General features: G+C 45.2%; 1 protein-coding gene across 1 annotated transcript in view; it reads right to left on the reverse strand.

The window, feature by feature from the left end:
- Positions 1-15,755: 15,755 nt before the first annotated feature.
- LOC115458270 (serine protease 55-like) overlaps positions 15,756-18,021 on the reverse strand; it is a 36,213-nt gene continuing 33,947 nt past the window's right edge. The window contains exon 7 of the mRNA XM_030188134.1: positions 15,756-15,842. Within this exon, the coding sequence (XP_030043994.1) occupies positions 15,756-15,842 (87 nt within the window). The remainder of the gene's footprint in view (positions 15,843-18,021) is intronic.

The raw sequence follows: 18,021 nt of genomic DNA on the forward strand, positions 1-18,021 counted from the left end.
GGAACAGATCAAAAAATTGTCACTGACTTACCGTGTCAGAAGAAATGGAAAATGCAGCAAGACCCGAGAATCAGGGTCACTGAAATGTGAATTATGCTCCTGGTTTGTGAAGTGAAAAAAAAAAACAGTAAACTTATGAGCATCTATTTTAGTCTTTAAAGTTGGAAGTTTAGGGAGAAATAACAAATTATTTCAAACTTTGAACTTGTTGGTGGTCTGGCTGTGTGAGGCTATGCTGCCTGCTCCAGGGAGTCCCACAGGAGAGAGTCAGACATCTGTAATGAAAACCATCCATTCCTGCCATTTTTTGGGTTATTATAGAGTCTTATCGATTTTTCTTTCTGATAATAAAAGCACTATTGGACTTTATATTTTCCTTGTACTTTCCTCTCATCATTGACTTTATGCACCGTGATGAAGGCTCACTCATTCCTGCCTTAAATTTTGATATATATATATATATGATTCTAGAATCTCTTTTGTGAGTCCCTGGTCTTTGATGAGATAAGTGTTGACCTTTGCCACCTTGAGGACAGCCTAGAGAACTGAATATCTTTCTCTGGCCTGCAAAGCAGTCCTGGTCCTGGATCCAGGTTGGTGTTTGTGTTTATGGCTGGATACACTTGAGGGTATAAATGCTTCTTCCAATTTTGGTACAGAAATTATAACAAGAACAGACTACAAAGAAGCAGGAACAGTAACCAGAGGTACAAGAACTGCTGCAAGATGAAAAAGGGGCAAGGGTTAATCAGGAGCAGTAGACAGCGATACAGGAATTGCTGGATCCTTTTAAGGGAATGCTTTGTAGAATTCCACAGAACCCAAATGTTTTCATGAGCATCCATACAGTTTCCTACACAGTGGAAAAGCAGCAGGGAGAGTTGGAAGTTCTACAAAATTTCATGACATAATAAATTGAAGATACCTGTAGCAGGTATTCTCTGAGGACAGCAGGCCACTTATTCTCAAATGTGGGTGATGTCCAGTGCGGAGCATTAAAAAGCTAATACACCTTTAAGAGCACATGCAGCATCCCCACTGCGCATGCATGAGTGCCTTCGTACCTGCCATGAGAGCGTAGGACCAGCAGTATAACATGGAATCAACTCCAAGGGGAGGTGGGGAGGGTATCTGAGAGTGACTGGCCTGCTGTCCTCGGAGAATACCTGGTACAGATAAGTAACTTTGCTTTCTCCAAAGACAAGCAGGTCCTATTCTCACATGGGTCAATCGCTAGCTCCTAGGCTCATTGAAAACAACAGCCATTGGTCAATTGAACCTCGCAATGGTGAGATCAAAATACTAAATAACCTAAAACTATATGCTATTGAGTAAGAGTGCAGCCTGGAGCAGAACAAAACAGGCCTAGTGGGGGGTGGAGTTGGATTCTAGACCCCAAACAAATTCTGCAGCACTGTCTGTCCAAACAGACGATCGTGTCAGGTATCTTGCTCAAGGCGGTAGTGAGATATGAATGTGTGGACTGAAGACCATGTTGTAGCTTTTCAAATATCTTCAATGGATGCTGACCTGAAGTGGTATACTGACACCGCCATAGCGCTGACATTGTGAGCCTTGACAAGACACTCAGGAGTCAGCCCAGCCTGGGTGTAAGTGAAGGAAATGCAGTCTGCCAGCCAGAGATTTATGCGTGTCCCGATGACCCCCCCCCCCCCCCCACCAATCCTGTTGGGATCAAATGAAACAAAAAGCTGGGTGGACTGCCTGTAGGGCCTAGTCCGCTCCAAGTAAAAGGCCAATGCTCTCATGTAGTCCAGGGTGTGCATGAGGTTTGGGAAGGAATACTGGCAGAACAATTAACTGGTTCAGATGGAACTTCAACACAAAACTTAGGCAGGATCTTAAGGTACATGTGAAGAACTACTCTGTTGTGATGAAACTTTGTGTGAGAATATGACCTGTTTGTCCTTGGAGAATAGGCTTCTTTAATTTGTTTAAAACCAGCACCTCGAGGATGGCTATTTAAAAGTCCCAGGCACAGCAATGAGCAGGGAATGGAAAGCAAACTTGGGGAAGGCTCGATCCCCCAATGGCTGAAGGAGATTCTTTTTCCAGAGTTTGATCTGCACACAGGGTCTGGATTGCCACAGGTTTGAAATCTGAGCAATTGTATCAGTCAGCTTCTGTCTATTCACACTTCTGTCTTAGGCATTCTTAATTCATTACCTTAAAGGAAACAGGGATACTAATATCAAAAGGAACCATAACCTCTTGGATTTGCTTCCTGCTTGGATTGATGTTTCGAAGTTGTATTAATATTTACTATCCCACCATACATGGGAATCATCTAGGTGGCTTACAATCTAAAGCCAGGGTTCATGTCCCACTGAAGATCCTTGTGACATTGGGCAAGCCTCAGGTACAATCATAGGGCTAGATTTACTAAATGTTGGTGCTGCATTACTGCTGGCATGCATTAATCTTTGTTTACCATAAGATCTAATGTTATACAGTATTACACAATTCTAGCCCTTAGCATCTAAGCTCTCATGGGAAGGGAAATACCTACTGTACCTGTATCTAACTCACCTTGAGCTATCATTGAAAAGGTGTGACTAAATCTAAATAAACAAGAAAAGCTGGGAAGTGTTTTAAGATATGTTATGACATTTTAGCTTAAACAGCGAAAGGTAATAAGTGGCCTAGTGGTTAGGGTGGTGGACTCTGGTCCTGGGGAACTGAGGAACTGAGTTCGATTCCCACTTCAGGCACAGGCAGCTCCTTGTGACTCTGGGCAAGTCACTTAACCCTCCATTGCCCCATGTAAGCTGTGTTGAGCCTGCCATGAGTGGGAAAGTGCGGGGTACAAATGTAACAAAAATAAAATAGATACTATTGGAGATTCTACATGGATTGTTGCTACTATTGGAGATTCTACATGGAATGTTGCTATTCCACTAGCAACATTCCATGTAGAAGGCTGCGCAGTCTTCTGTTTCTGTGAGTCTGACGTCCTGCACATACGTGCAGGATGTCAGACTCACAGAAGCAGAAGCCTGCGCGGCCACATTGGTGATCTGCAAGGGCCGACTTCTACATGGAATGTTGCTAGTGGAATAGCAACATTCCATGTAGAATCTCAAATAGCAACAGTGGAGGAGTGGCCTAGTGGTTATGGTGATGGACTTTGGTCCTGGGGAGCTGAGGAACTGAGTTCGATTCCCACTTCAGGCACAGGCAGCTCCTTGTGACTCTGGGCAAGTCACTTAACCCTCCATTGCCCCATGTAAGCCGCATTGAGCCTGCCGTGAGTGGGAAAGCGCGGGGTACAAATGTAACGAAAATAAAATAAGTAGATGGGGATGGGAGTAAGTTTGATCTAGTAAGAGCGCATAGCTTCTGGTGCATGTTCCATAATCGGAGACCTCTTCAGGCAAAGTGCTTATTCCAAAACCACTGCAGGGTCCAGGGAGAATAAATCAGACATTACAATCTATTATATAATGAATGGAGTGCGTGAGTCTGTTTTGTTTGTATAGCACTGATGAGAGAGTTTCAGTACTGACCCAGTGTATAAGGCTACAATCGGTATTACATTTTATACGGTGTCATAGAGTGCTGACGTGTATGTGGTGTTTTATGAGAAATCTGTAGAGCTCTGAGTGACTGACACGAAGGAGGGGAAAACTGGGAACACAGCCAAGAGATAATCAAATAATGGCTATGAGTACTTTGGAGTCTAAAACAGAAGGAAAACAAAATTGTCACGAGTTGCTGTACTGGGTCAGAGCAAAGGTCCATCTAGCCCAGTATTCTGTTTCTTAACAGTGGTCATAAGTACGTGTCAGAATCCCGCAAAAGCAACAATATTCCATGACAGGGAAGAGCCCTTTCTAATAGCTGCTGTAACAGAGTTTTAGAGTGAAGTAAGTGAACTCATATTGGCAGAATATCTTATCTTTTGATTGAATGCAGGTGACTATTTTTCTGCTGGAATAGGAAACCGTAAACGTTCGATGCAGGGAGCTTGGTATTGATTCATTTGGAACAGGGGGGGTTGGTGGTCCTGGTTCCTTCTTCAGAAATGGGACAGAGAAGGAAGGGCAGTGAAAGTACATAAGTATTGCCATACTGGGACAAATAACGCACGCTGGCCTGCATCTGGCTGGATCAAAACAAAAGTCTGCAAGTTCCCAAGTTGAACTTTGTCTACCTGACTGTTGCAGTTCACACATAAGATTGAACTTGATGCATATAGACTAAAGTCCAGGAATGATAAAGGTATATTATATAGGCATTTAGTGGAATAATATAACGTTGACCCCCTCTTAATGACTTGGCTCCAGGGTCGGACTGAGAGTGGTCTGGGCTCCCTGCCCAGCTGCTTCCTGACACCCCTCCCTACCGCCACACTGTTGTCCCCCTACCACCACAGCCCTTGTTGTCCCCCTACCACCACAGCCGATGCCTCTGGCATGCTGGTCCTATCTGAAGGGCTCTGGTGCTCTAGTGGCCTCTGTGGGGGTGAGCATGTTCTTTTCTGCCTGCTGTGCTGCCGCTATTCCACCGCCCGCTGGCACCGCCATGTTTTCACGCAACCGAGACTTCCTATGGTAGTCTCGCAGGTCTCAGCAGCAGGTGCAAATTTCAAAAACTGACATATTTCAATCACTATACTGTAGGTTAACAAATACAAATAAAACAAAAAATGGAACTTATGATGACACCATTTTATTGGACTAAATACACATCAATTAGCTTTCAGAGGCCAAAACCTCTTTCCTCAGGTCAGGACAGTATACTGCTGTTAAGGTATTCTGTTCTGACATGAGAAAGGAGGGTTTGGTTTCCAAACATTAGTCAAAAATGTATTAAAATTAGTCCAATAAAGATATCACCTTATTTCAATTTTCTGTATTTATTAACACAGCTACCACACTACTTTATCCAAAACTAAAATCCATTTTTTCCTACCTTTGTTGTCTGGCTGTTTACTTTTTCTAATTGTGTTGGCCCCAGTCTCTTGTTTCTTCTTTCCTTGATTTCTTCTTCTTGCCAGCGTCTGCCCTCTCTCTCCCCTTTCCATCCAGCGTCTACCCCCTTCTCCTCTCCTTTCCTTCCAGCATACGACCCTTCTCTCTCCTCATTTCCATTCATATTCTCTCCTCTTTTTCTCCCTCCTCCATCCAGCATCTGGCCCCCTCTCTCTCCTCTTTTCCATCCACTCAGGTTCCTCTCTCTCCCCAGTTCCATCCAACATCTGCATCCTGTCTCCCATCTTGCATCTATTCCCTCTCTCCCCCTCCTCCAGTGTCTGTTCCTCCTCTCCCCATTTCCATCTTTGTCCCCTCTCTCCCTCTCATCCAGCATCTGTCCCTCCTCTTCTCTCTACATCCATTGTCTGCCACCTCTTTCTCACCTTCCATCCAGCATCCGACCCCCCTCTACCCGTCATCTAGTCTCTGACCCTCCTCTTCTCCCTACATCTAGCATCTGCACTTCTCTCCTCATTTCCAGCTGATGTCTGTGCCCCTCCATCCATCATCTGTCCCCCCCCTCCATCCAGCATCCATCCCATCTGGCCTCCCTTCCATCTGGCATCTGTTCCCCTCCCCCTCCATTATCCATCCAGTGTCTATCTCTCGCCCCCTCCATCCAGTGTGTGTCATTCTTTTTTTCAGACCCCACAACACCCAACCCCTCTCCCCCCCAACACCAGACACCCCCATTGCCACTGGCGCACCAGGCTCTCCTCACTCCCACCCAATACCCCCCTGACGTGGCCACCACCGCCGCTGCTGCTGTTTCAGCAGTGGCAGCAAAAACAGTGAAAAAGATCGTGGGGTCGCACTGACTGGCTCAAAAACTGGTTGTGGGAGGAGACAGAGGGTAGTGGTAAATGAAGCTTGCTCTGACGAAAGGAATGTTATCAGTGGTGTGCCGCAGGGATCGGTCCTCGGGCCAGCTTTCTTTAACATCCTTTTGAGCGATATTGCAGAAGTGCTGTCTGGTAAGGTTTGCCTCTTTGCGGATGATATCAAACTCTGTAATAGGGTGGACGCTCGGAGGAACTAGGGAAGCTTGAAGAATGGTCCGATAATTGGCAACTAAGATTTAATGCTAAGAAATACAGGGTCATGCACTTGGGATATAAGAATCCAAGGGAACAGTACAGTACAGGCGGAGAAGTGCTTCTGTGTACAGAAAAAGAATGAGACTTGGGAGTGATTGTATCTAATGACCTTAAAGTGGCCAAACAGGTGGAAAAGGCAACGGTCAAAGCCAGAAGGATGCTCGGGTGCATAAGGAGAGGGATAGTGCCCTTTTATAAGTCTCTGGTGAGACCCCATTTAGAGTACTGCATACAATGCTGGAGACCGCACCTACAGAAAGATATAAACATGATGGAGTCTGTCCAGAGGGCAGCTACAAAATTGGTAAGTGATCTCTGTCATAAATCATAGAAGGACAGGCTTATGAACCAAGAGAGGGGATATGATAGAGATATTTAAATACCTCAGTGGTGTTAATGTACAGGAGGTGAGCCTTTTTCAAATGAAGGAAAACTCTGGAATGAGAGGGCTTGGGATGAAGTTAAGAGGAAATAGACTTAGGAGGAATCTAAGAAAATACTTTTTCATGGAAAGGGTGGTAGATGTGTGGAATGGCCTCCCGTTGGAGGTCACGAAGACGATGACTGTGTCAGAGTTTAAGAAAGCATGGGACAGACATGTGGGATCCCTTAGGAAAAGGAGGACTTAGTGGTTACTGAGGATGGGTAGACTGGATGGGCCATTTGGCCCTTATCTGCCATCATGTTTCTTTGTTTCTAAACAATTTTGGCTTTTGGTATACGTGGTCTTGTATTTACATTTTTACATTTCCACTTTGTTAACCCACTCTGAACCTAATTTTAGGGAGAGTGGTGGGCTGTAAGTACCCATCATCATTATCATGTGGTGGAGGTGTATGCAATAGGCCGTCGCTGCTTCCCTCTGGGCCTCCTTAACCTAACTGTGCCCTGAGCTTTTATACTTTCTGGACTGTGTCTTCCTGGCTCTGCCCCTTCTGTGTCACTTCCCTTCTCGGCGGGACTGTGAGTTTTAAGGTGGTTCTGCCACTTTGAGAGCGTGTAATTAAGGGGAAGTGGTAGCATCCTATAGACTCCCTCACACTGAAGAATACAGCCAGAAATGCAGGGTAAGACAAGTGAAACCTAAGAGAGAACCACCAAGCAATCTGATGTTAATTTACAATTTAATATCACTAAATAGTTCTTGATAAAACACACATGGGGCAATTCTCTAAGCTGGTGCCTAGAGGTAGATTCCATTGATTCACAGGTTTTATAAGGTGCCATAGTGCCTGACTGCAAGGGAGCATATACTTGGGCGGAGCATGGGCATGTCAATTGGCATACATAAGCAAACCAGCGCATGCCTGTCATTGACATGGCCTAAGAGGGCACGTCTAAACATGCTAGTGTTCTAAACAGAATCTTGGCACCAAGATGCCGTTATAAAATTGGCACTAAGAGCACAGTATTGGGGTACCTAAACTTCCTGCCATATCTGATGGAATTTCTGGTTTCCACAGGGGCAGAATAGGTCAGAGGGAAGACTCTGGAGCAGGCCATAGGCAGCCTATAGCAATGATTGCGACTGCAGGTGACATCTAAAGACAAATTTTAAGGTAGATGGGGGATTGAGAGGGGAGAGAGATGCCAAACCGGAGGGCATAAAACAGGTTCGCACAGGGCTCCGCAAGTGTTAAGGCTGGCCCTGAGCCCAAGCCAGTGGGGATCTCTGAGCTCTAAGATCAGCACACTGTGTGCAACAGTATCCAGTTCTGATGGTATGGCTCCTCTAATAGGAGTGAATCAACTTTGCCCTACCACCACTCCCTGAGATAACTCGCCTGATTCATCTTTACCTGCAGGCTCATGGTCATTTTCAACCCTGTTATACATTTTTCTTTGTCAAAGTTTTTTATGCCCTTAAGCCTAGTTCATGTTTGAAAGTGAAGAAGGCACACCCCTGCGGAGTTCCCTGGTGATGCCGGCAGCCTTGCAGGACGGACGCCCCGGATCGATGGAGCCTGGAGAGGAGTCGACCGACCTGGGAGCAGGGGCAGCCCCAGATAATGGATTGCAGAGTTTAGCAATGCAGGATGGCGTTGCTCAGATTTCCACCGGAGATTCTCGAGCAGAGATAGAGGAGGTGATGGCTGTGGGCAGTGGCAGAGCCCAAGCAGAGACACAGCTTCAATTAGCTGCCTTATCGATAGTCAGAAAAAATTACTTCGGAGACCATATGGGACGCTTTGCTGAGTTTAGAGAATACTTTTTCTCAGAAAATTACTTCAATGCTGATGGTTACTCAGGTATTTCCTGGTAAAGTTGTGGAATTGGAGAAGCAAATACAACAATCAAAGTCTTTTGAACAGTCAATTAAGTCTGATACTGATAAAAATTAAAGAAGGACAAGTGACATTAATTAAAGAGAACTTATTGTTACAAAGGAAAACAGAAAATCTGGAAAATCAGCAAAGAATGAAAACTTTGTGATTTATAAATTTTCCTACAGTGCCAGCTGTGGCTCCCTTAATTACTTTTAAGGGATATCTAACAGAAGTTTTGAAAATACCAGAGCAACTTTACCCTCTGGTATCAAGAATTTATTATCTCTTACCCTATGTTAAGAAATCTACGGGTCAACTATTAACAACAAATTCTGAGATACCACTTGATGAGTTAAATTTATCTCAGACTACAGAAGATGAGTCTTTGGGAGTACAAGCTACCACCTTAATAGTAGATTTTGTTCTTCAACTAGACCGAGATTGGATTTTAAAGACCTTTTTTCGTTATAGACAAGAATTATTTTTGAACTATAAAATTAAGGTTTTTCCTGATGTATCCAGACAAACTCAGAAGAGACGCCAATCTTTTTAAAAACTTCGTTCACGCGTCCTCCAGTTAGGGGGAACCTTCTGGCTTAATTTCCCCTGTAAGTGTGTTATTAAATCAAGAAAACACAAGGGCAGACGGTCTGCAAGCTCCAAGAAGGAAAATATATACAAAGCAGATCGTTGAAAAACCAAAATATATTTTATTGATGAAAAACAATTAAAATATGTATATGTCTTTTTTGGACTCTAAACAAAGCCCAGTTGTACCTCCTCTGTTATCAGCTCCTGTAATATCTACTCCGTAAAATAAATTATGTACCTGGGGGGTTCTTCCTTCATTTTTCCTTAACTTTATCATTTAGAGAGAATTCCTTGAATTGTGCCTTGCCTCTGATAATTTGTGGACTTAAGTAATAATTGTCACTTAAAAGATATGTTAACTACAATAATTTTTCTTTATGGACTTGACATTATTCTTTCTGTTCAAGAAAAACCTTTTTCTTGTTTAATGTATTGAAATTAAAAAAAAAAAAGGCACACCCTAACTGTGCTTTCAGGTTCTCTCCCAAATGTCTTCCCTGGGCCCCAGCCACGGCTAACATCACCTCTGGCAAATGTACATTCCAAAAACTGACATTCTAATCACAAAGTAGAAAATAGTGAAGTTGCTTACCTGTCTTGTTCATGAAAAAACATATTTTTTTTCTGTCTTTGTTGTCTGGTCATTCTATTTTTCTAACAATGTTGTTCCTAGTTTCTGGTTCTGCTTTGCTTTGTCTTCTCATGGCTCTCATGCCAGGGTCTCCTGTCTATTTGATATTTCTTCATGTTGACCGTCTATTTTCTTTCTTCTATGTGTCCCTATTCTTCCCTAAAGGTTCAGCATCTCCCTTCGCTGTGTGCAATCTTTTTACATGTGCAGTAGTTCCCTTCTCTTTGTCCTTATTTTCCCCTATACAAAATCTTCCATGTATTCATCTCCCTCTTTGTTCATCATTACCCCTAAGTGTGTCTCTCTCCCTCATCTATGTCCCTCTCCCTATTCTCTCCCCCCCATCCAGCATATTCCCTCTCTGTCCATAGTCCCCTCCCCATGAACAGTATTGTCTCTGTGTCCATATACCTATGTCCACAGCATTGCTCTTCTGTGTACATATGCCCCTATGTGTGTCCAGCATCTCCCCTGTGTCTATATCTTGCTCCCCATGTCCACTATTGTTCCCCTGTGTCAATATGCCCCTGTAGGGGATAGGTTTCTGCCTATGTAGTTATCAATAGAAATCAAACAAAATAAAACATGGAAAAGAAAATAAGATGATACCTTTTTTATTGGACATAACTTAATACATTTCTTGATTAGCTTTCGAAGGTTGCCCTTCTTCGTCAGATCAGAAATAAGCAAATGTGCTAGCTGACAGTGTATATAAGTGAAAACATTCAAGCATTACTATGACAGTCTGACAGGGTGGGAGGATGGGGGTGGGTAGGAGGTATGCATGGGGACATCAAAGCATATCATTGATATTCTAACAGGATAGGTGAGGGGAGGGTGATCAACAGAGAAATACAGCTTTATGGTTTATAATGGGCTAGGAACCCCAGATCCTTGTTAAGTCCTTTCTGTTGGGTGTTAAAATATTCAATCATTCTGACTTCAAAGGTCTTACGTTCTTGTATGGTTTTAAAGTTACCTTTCAGGATTCTCACTGTGAAGTCACTGGTACAGTGTCCTGGTCCTGTAAAATTCTGACCAACAGGGGTGGGAGCCCTACTGGCACCAGTATTGTTCATGTGATGCCTATGTAGTTACAATCAGAGCTTGGTTAACAGCCTCCTGCAATTCACGATGTAGACAAGGTTTCAAACAGCCTCTTGTTCAAAGATAAGAAGAACTTCTGATCAAGCCAACCCAACTGCTTCAGAGCTTGGGTTCTGGGAAAGCCCAGACCCCAAAACCCACATCACAAGACTGATCAGAGCCCCGAGTTCCAAGAATGGCATCTTTGGCATAAAATGGATATTCGTGTGGTTTTTCAAATCAGAATGAACAGAACGAATTGTTTACCTTATCTTCAGGAACATTGCCCCCCCAGCAGAACCATATATAAGGGGCATCCCAGGGATCAAAAATGTTCTGGTGCTACCTTCAAATCTTGCGCTGTCATTTTTGTCTTGTGTGCTCCTCAGCTCATGAACTCCACTGAACTCCTCAGTTCATTTTTGTACCATTGGCAGCATTCAGAGCTCGCCTGTAAGTATGATCACTTGCATCTCTAGCCAAGGGAGAAGCCTGCTTCATTATCATTGTATAAAGATAAGCTCTTTAGTGCTAGTGGGTAATTGGTCCGATAGTGTGGGCCTATGGAGTGTGTGTTTACTTTGAACCGTTGCTGATAAATGTTCACACAGAGACATTTAGGTTCTCATTTTCAAAACAAAAAGTCGTCCAAAAAAGTCATAAAGTGGCAGAAGAACATTGTTCTCTCATTCAAGTTGCGATTTTTGACACCCAATTTTAGATGTTATACCCCACAGTTCGTCCAAATTTCAAGGGGGCGTGTTGTGTGTGTGTTTGGAGTGGAACCTGAGCAGCACCAAAAGATAGATGTTTTTCTGCCATAATGGGACAAAATGAAAACGTCTAGTGTCGAAGTTAAGACGTTTTTTGCTAGGCCTGTTTCAGTCACGCTAACTCTAAACTCCATTCCTTTTGTCTTGCTGCACCTTATGCCTGGAATTGGCTTCCTGAGCCGTTACGACTAGCTCCATCCCTGGCCACCTTCAAATCCCGGCTAAAGGCCTACCTGTTTGACGCTGCTTTTGACTCCTAACTTGTCACTTACTCATAACCTTTGTCTTGTCCTCCTCTCTTCAATAGTCCCTTTCCCTATGTGCCCTTCTGTCTGTCTTACCCTTATCCTTATTGGTCCTGTCTGTCTGTCCTAATTTAGATTGTAAGCTCTTTTGAGCAGGGACTGTCTTTTCTTCATGTTCATTTGTGAAGCGCTGCGTACGACTGGTAGCGCTATAGAAATGATTTATAGTAGTAGTAGAGGGGAGGGAAGGGAAGGGAAGAGTGAGGAAGGAGATGAGATGAGGGAAAAGGAAGAGAGGAGAAAAACTGCACATGGATGAAAATAATAAGCAGAAGCTGGATCCACTGGACAGTCAAGTCTGCGGAGGACCCAGCTTTTACTTATGGATGTAGGGCAAGAAATGTGCAGCGCTGCGTATGCCTTGTAGCGCTATAGAAATGCTAAATAGTAGTAGTAGTAAATGAAGAAGAAAGGCGGAAAGTAAAGAAATAAATGGAAAGGAAGCCCTGGAAACAGAATTAAGAGGATAGCAGCAGAATCGGATACTGGGCCAGCATGATCAGAAAACAGTCACCAAACAACAAAGGTAGAAAAAATAATTTTATTTTCATTTTAGTGTCTGGAATATGTCCAATTTGAGAATTTACATCTGCTGTCTTATTTTGCACTGGGTATACTGGAGCTGTAACAGCTTACAGAAATTATTTATAAAGAAAAAAAATCACGTTATTTTTTTTCTCCTATACTAGTATAATATCAATGATGTCTGTTTATATGTGCCATGGCTGGTATAAGGGGTGTGGCTAATGTGGGTGTGGCTATTATAGGGGTGGAGTCATATGTGGTGGCCCTGGCCCTGGTAAATTTTAAGGGGCTTTAATGTTAGCTTCAGAACTTAGTACAAGAACAGTGCTGGGCAGACTTCTACGGTCTGTGCCCTGAGAAAGGCAGGGACAAATCAAACTCGGGTATACATATAAAGTATCACATAGCATGTAAAATGAGTTTATCTTGTTGGGCAGACTGGATGGACCATACAGGTCTTTATCTGCCGTCATTTACTATGTTACTAATATACCAGTCAATATTTAGCCAGCAGTGGTGGGCATTTTTTGAAAACACTTACTATTACTGGCTACGTTAGCTTGGGATGATCAATGCTGGATCAGATAGGAGGCAGCTGCCAGTATTTATGAAGGCACCAGCCAGTATTCAATGCTGGTGCCCAGATAGCTTACTGGGCAAAGATGGGACTGCTTTTTATGAGGTCCTCTCTGCCCAGTTAGCTATCCTGGCACTGAAAATTGCTGGTACTCAGATAAGTGCCAGCCTGCCCAGCACTACCCAGATTGTGCAGGAATGGTCTGCTCTGATATTCAGTGAATAACCAGGCACAAGCAATTTAACTAGGCAGGATCTTCTTCAGTCTGGTTCAATCACTTTGAATATTGACTCCATAATTTTTTTTCTGCTTATTTTCATTTGTCATTGAAATTTCCCATGTTACTGCAATTAATAGCCAATCCTTAATGACAATTTTACATGTGTTGCTAAAGTAATACACTTATCAGTTAAGGAAAAATGACAGAGAAATACTGGAGCGGAATAGAAGGGCTAGGAAGAGATCAGACCTGCTCCCTTCGAAGTGGGTAATTCTCCCACTGACTCACTGCCACCGCCAAACTTGCCGCTGTTGCCACTGCTGCTTTTCCTGATGAGCAGCAGCAGGGGCTGCAATCTTCAGGCATGTGCTATCAGCTCTATTGGTTTCCTGCCCCCTCTAACATCAATCTTCTTGCCTGAAGATTCCTGCTTTTTTGTTGCTTTGCTGCTGTTCATTGGGAGAAGTAGCAGCAGTCCACAGGAAACAAGACACTGCAACGAAGGAGGGAGGGAGAGGCAGGAGATGATGAATAGAAGGGGGGGGGGGGATGATCAAATATAAATAGAAGAGAGGAGACATTGGGTAGAGATAGAAGATGACTGGAAAGAGGGGACCCTGCTGGATGGGAAAGGGTGGAGAAAGAAAAGATGCTGATGGCAAGAGAAAGAGGGGTGGTGCTGGAAGGATGGGGATAGAAAGAGGGGAGACACTGGAAGGAAGGAGGGGGAGAAAGAGATGAAACACTGGAAGGCTGGGGACAGAAAGAGGGCGGGGAGATGCTGGATGGAAATGTAGGGAGAGAAAATAGGAGATGCTAGACAGAAGGATGATAGATGGATTGATGGGGAGAGAAAGCAGAGATACTTGATGGAAGGGTTGGGAGAGAAAGAGAGGAGGCACTAGATAGAAAGATAGGGAAAAAGGGGGAGATGCTAGATGAAAGGATGAGAAGATGCTGGATGGGGAGAGAGGAATTGCTGAATGGAAAGGGGTAGAGAGAGAAGATGCTGGGTAGAAGGATGAGCAGAGAGGGTAGATGTTGGATGGAAGGATCAGGAGAGCAGGTTGATGCTGGATGGAAAGATGGGGATGAAAGAGGGGAGATGCAGGATGGACAGGTAGGGAGAGAAAGGAGAGATGCTGGATGGAAGGGTGGGGAGAGAAAAGGGGAGATGCCTGGACAGATAGGCTGAAAAATAAATTGAAGAAAAACTGAAAGAAAAAAAGAGAGAAAAATGACAAGTGGACAGGAAACCTGGCAAGTGAGTTAAGAGAAGATAAAAGAAAGCAGAAACCAGCGACTGGGACCAATACAATTAGAAAATTGCCAGACAGTAAGTGTAGAAAAAAATTATTTTAAATTTTGGATGAAGTAATGTGGTAGCCATACAATAAGAATAAATTTACCACTATTAACACACCGAAACTAAATCTACCAGTTTTGGACACCCTAAAAATTCTTGGAGTCACCATTGATTGACACCTAACACTTGAGAATCATGCGAAAAACATAACTAAAAAGATGTTTCATTCAATGTGGAAACTAAAAAGAGTTAGAGCATTCTTTCCAAGGACTGTCTTCTGCAATCTGGTACAATCATTGGTACTCAGCCATCTGGACTACTGTAACTCACTCTACGCCGGTTGCAAAGAGCAAATACTTTAAAAAACTCCAGACGGCCCAGAACACGGCAGCCAGACTAATATTCGGCTCATCAAAATACGAAAGCACGAAACCCCTACGAGAAAAACTACACTGGCTCCCACTAAAAGAACGCATCGCATTCAAACTGCACCCTAGTCCATAAAATAATCCATGGTAACGCCCCAGCCTACATGTCAGACCTAATAGAATTACCACCCAGGAATGCAAAAAAATCTTCTCGCACATTCCTTAATCTTCATCCTCCCAAGTGTAAAGGTCTGAAATACAAATTGATGCACGCATCTACCTTTTCCTATACGAGCACGCAGCTCTGGAACGCGTTGCCACGGAACCTGAAAACGGCTTATGAACTGCCCAGTTTCCGAAAACTACTGAAAACCTATCTCTTCGACAAGATATATCACAAAGATCAACATGTGTAACTGTATAATCTTTAAAACTTCCAGTATTGTCTTATAATGTCTGCTGCTTTAATACTATTATGTATTCCACCACCATGTAACACTTAACCGTCTGTGGACCAAATGTATATTCTCTTCTACTGCCAGTATCCATGATGAATTGTAAGCCACATTGAGCCTGCAAAGAGGTGGGATGATGTGGGATACAAATGCAATAAATAAATAAATAAATGTTAATAAAGGTTGATAAATACATATAAAACACAAAATGGAAAACAAGGTGATGCCTTTATATTGGACTAATTTTAATACATTTTTGACAAGCTTTCAGAGACCAACGCTTCCTTCCTCAGGTCAGGAGAAGATACCATAACAGGAGTATATTGTCCTGATCTGACCTGAAGTAGGAGGTTTTGGCTTCTCAAAGCTAATCAATAAATGTATTAGGCTAGTCCAATAAGGTATCATCTTTTTTTCCATTTCCAACTGAGCATGCGCAGGAATTCCTGCATCGCCATCTTCCGCATTGTTCAAACAGCACGGGTAGGGGGTGGAATCATGAGGTAGAGTGGGTGGGGCCAAGGCAGAATGGGTGGGGCTGGGGTGTGTACTAAAATTCACTCAAATATTGGGCCCTCTTGGTAGCTCTGAGAGATAAAGGAGAGATAATGCTGCTGTGAAGAGATGGAGTTGGCAGAAAGCACCTGTAAGGGAAAAAAGGCTGGATAACGGGGATAGAGGCTAGGAGTGGATCTGTGGGGAGGGAAATAGAAGGGAATAGAAAAGGATAAAGAGGTTACTGCCTGGGAGAGAGAATGGTGCTATGGAGGGCTGGAAGAGGCAAGCAAGAGCTGTAAAGGGAAGAGAGGCTGGGTGATGAGGACAGATGCTGGGAACGGAGCTCTGTGAGAAGAGCAGTGAAAGGCTGTGAGGTTGAGAGGAACTCGGTGGGGTTCATGAATTTTGATTGGAGAAGGCGGCTGGGAAGAGACATGATCAGAGAGAGGAAGAACAGCAGCAGCAGCAGGTAGAGGTAATTCAAGCTGCATAGAGGAGCTAAAAGAGATGGAGAGTAGTTGTGTGAAATTGGGGGAAAAAGGGGGTGAGAGAAAAGTCGTCATGGAAAGAAGAGACATGAAGGTGAGAAATGGCATGAGGGGTGAGACTAGGAGAATGAGATTGGGGCTGCCAGAAGTCCTGAGAGTGAACAGGCACTTACCAAGGAGCTGAGGCCCTAATACTCAGAAGCAAATGTGGGTGCTAGAGGTCATTAGCGCTGGACTGACACCCCCATTTCCCAGTGCTCAATGCTGAGAGCCAACGAGTGCGTGAACGAACGAGCTTGCCGACTCCCAGCGCAATGAGCATGCAAATGCATGCTGATGAGGTGATTCCCTATTCGTCCCCGATGCTCATAGGACAGCATGCCGAACAAGGGTGTTCTTGCTGCTAAAAAAATCCTATGCCAGCTCGCAGCTGGCATTAGGGTGTCTGGAATAAACTGGGAAGGGGAGGGGGTTGCTTAAACTAGTTACCCTTTTTGATCATTTTGGTGTTCACGTTAACATTTGTGCTATGTAACTTGTTTGACTTACCTGTGCGGTAATGAGGTAATTGCCATTCTCCGAGGACAAGCAGGCTGCTTGTTCTCACGACTGGGTGACGTCCGCGGCAGCCCCCACCAACCGGAAAGAAGCTTCGCGGGACGGTCGGCACGCAGGGCACGCCCACCGCGCATGCGCGGCCGTCTTCCCGCCCGTGCGCGACCGCTCCCGCCAGTTCCTTTTTTTCCGCGTCTGGAGAGAGTTGTGCTTTGCCGCTCTCTCTGTTTCAGCCGCCGGAATTTCGATCGCGTTTACGCGGATCGTCGCTTTTCTTTTTCTCTCTTGTTTTTGGGTTATCGCCGGTTTCCTTTTAAAAAAAAAAAAAAAAAAAACCTGAGCGTGTGGAGCACGCGCTCCCCTTTTCCCTCGCGTCCAGCGGGGACGCCGCGTTGCGGCCTAGTGGCCGCTCGGTCGTTTCTTTTTTCGAGGTGTGATTCCAGCCACCATTGACGACTTTGACTTCGCCGACGCGATTTTTCCGTCGATGTCCTCGAAGGTCCCGAGTGGATTTAAAAAGTGTGGTCGCTGCGGCCGGCCGATCTCGCAGACCGACACCCACGCTTGGTGCCTCCAGTGCCTCGGGCCGGAGCACAATATCAAGTCGTGTTCCCTGTGTCTCGGTCTCCGGAAACGGACTCAGGTTGCGAGGCAAGTTCTGCGGGACCGTCTTTTTGGAACTTGCGCCGGCCCCTCGACGTCGACCTCGACGGCATCGGTACCGACGCCCGGTCCTTCGGTACCGGTATCGATGCCCGAGACATCGGCACCGATGGCATCGACCCCAGGAGAACAGGTCCCGTCAGCCCGCCGGTCCTCCGGTGAGAGTGGAGGTGAGAGGCCACGTGGGCAGTCGGCCCCGGTCACTCCCTCAGCTCGTGGGCCACGGGACCGAACCCTGTCTGACCCGGTACCTCGAGACCGAGGGGGATCGACCTCCTCCTCCTCCATGCCTTCCGGCGCCGGTGACGGGCATCGCAAGAAGGATAAGAAGCGTCGTCACCGGTCGCCCTCGGTGCATCCGGATATCGGAGAGGAGGCGACGCCGAAGCGTACTCGTCGAGAGGAGAGGTCCCCGTCGGTTGTGGAGGTACCGACGCGTCGGGGTTCCGGCACCTCGGTGCCGTCTCCTGGCCCCCATCAGCTTCTGACGCCGACACCCCTACCGGCCCCACCGCCTTTCCCGGCAGCGGGCCTGGACGAGTGCCTCAGAGCCATCCTTCCGGGGATCCTGGAAGGGCTGATGCGCCAGGCTGTGCCGGCGCCGGGGGTGCTTGCGCCC

Source organism: Microcaecilia unicolor, chromosome 14 (genome assembly GCF_901765095.1).
Source record: "Microcaecilia unicolor chromosome 14, aMicUni1.1, whole genome shotgun sequence".
Lineage (NCBI taxonomy): Eukaryota > Metazoa > Chordata > Amphibia > Gymnophiona > Siphonopidae > Microcaecilia > Microcaecilia unicolor.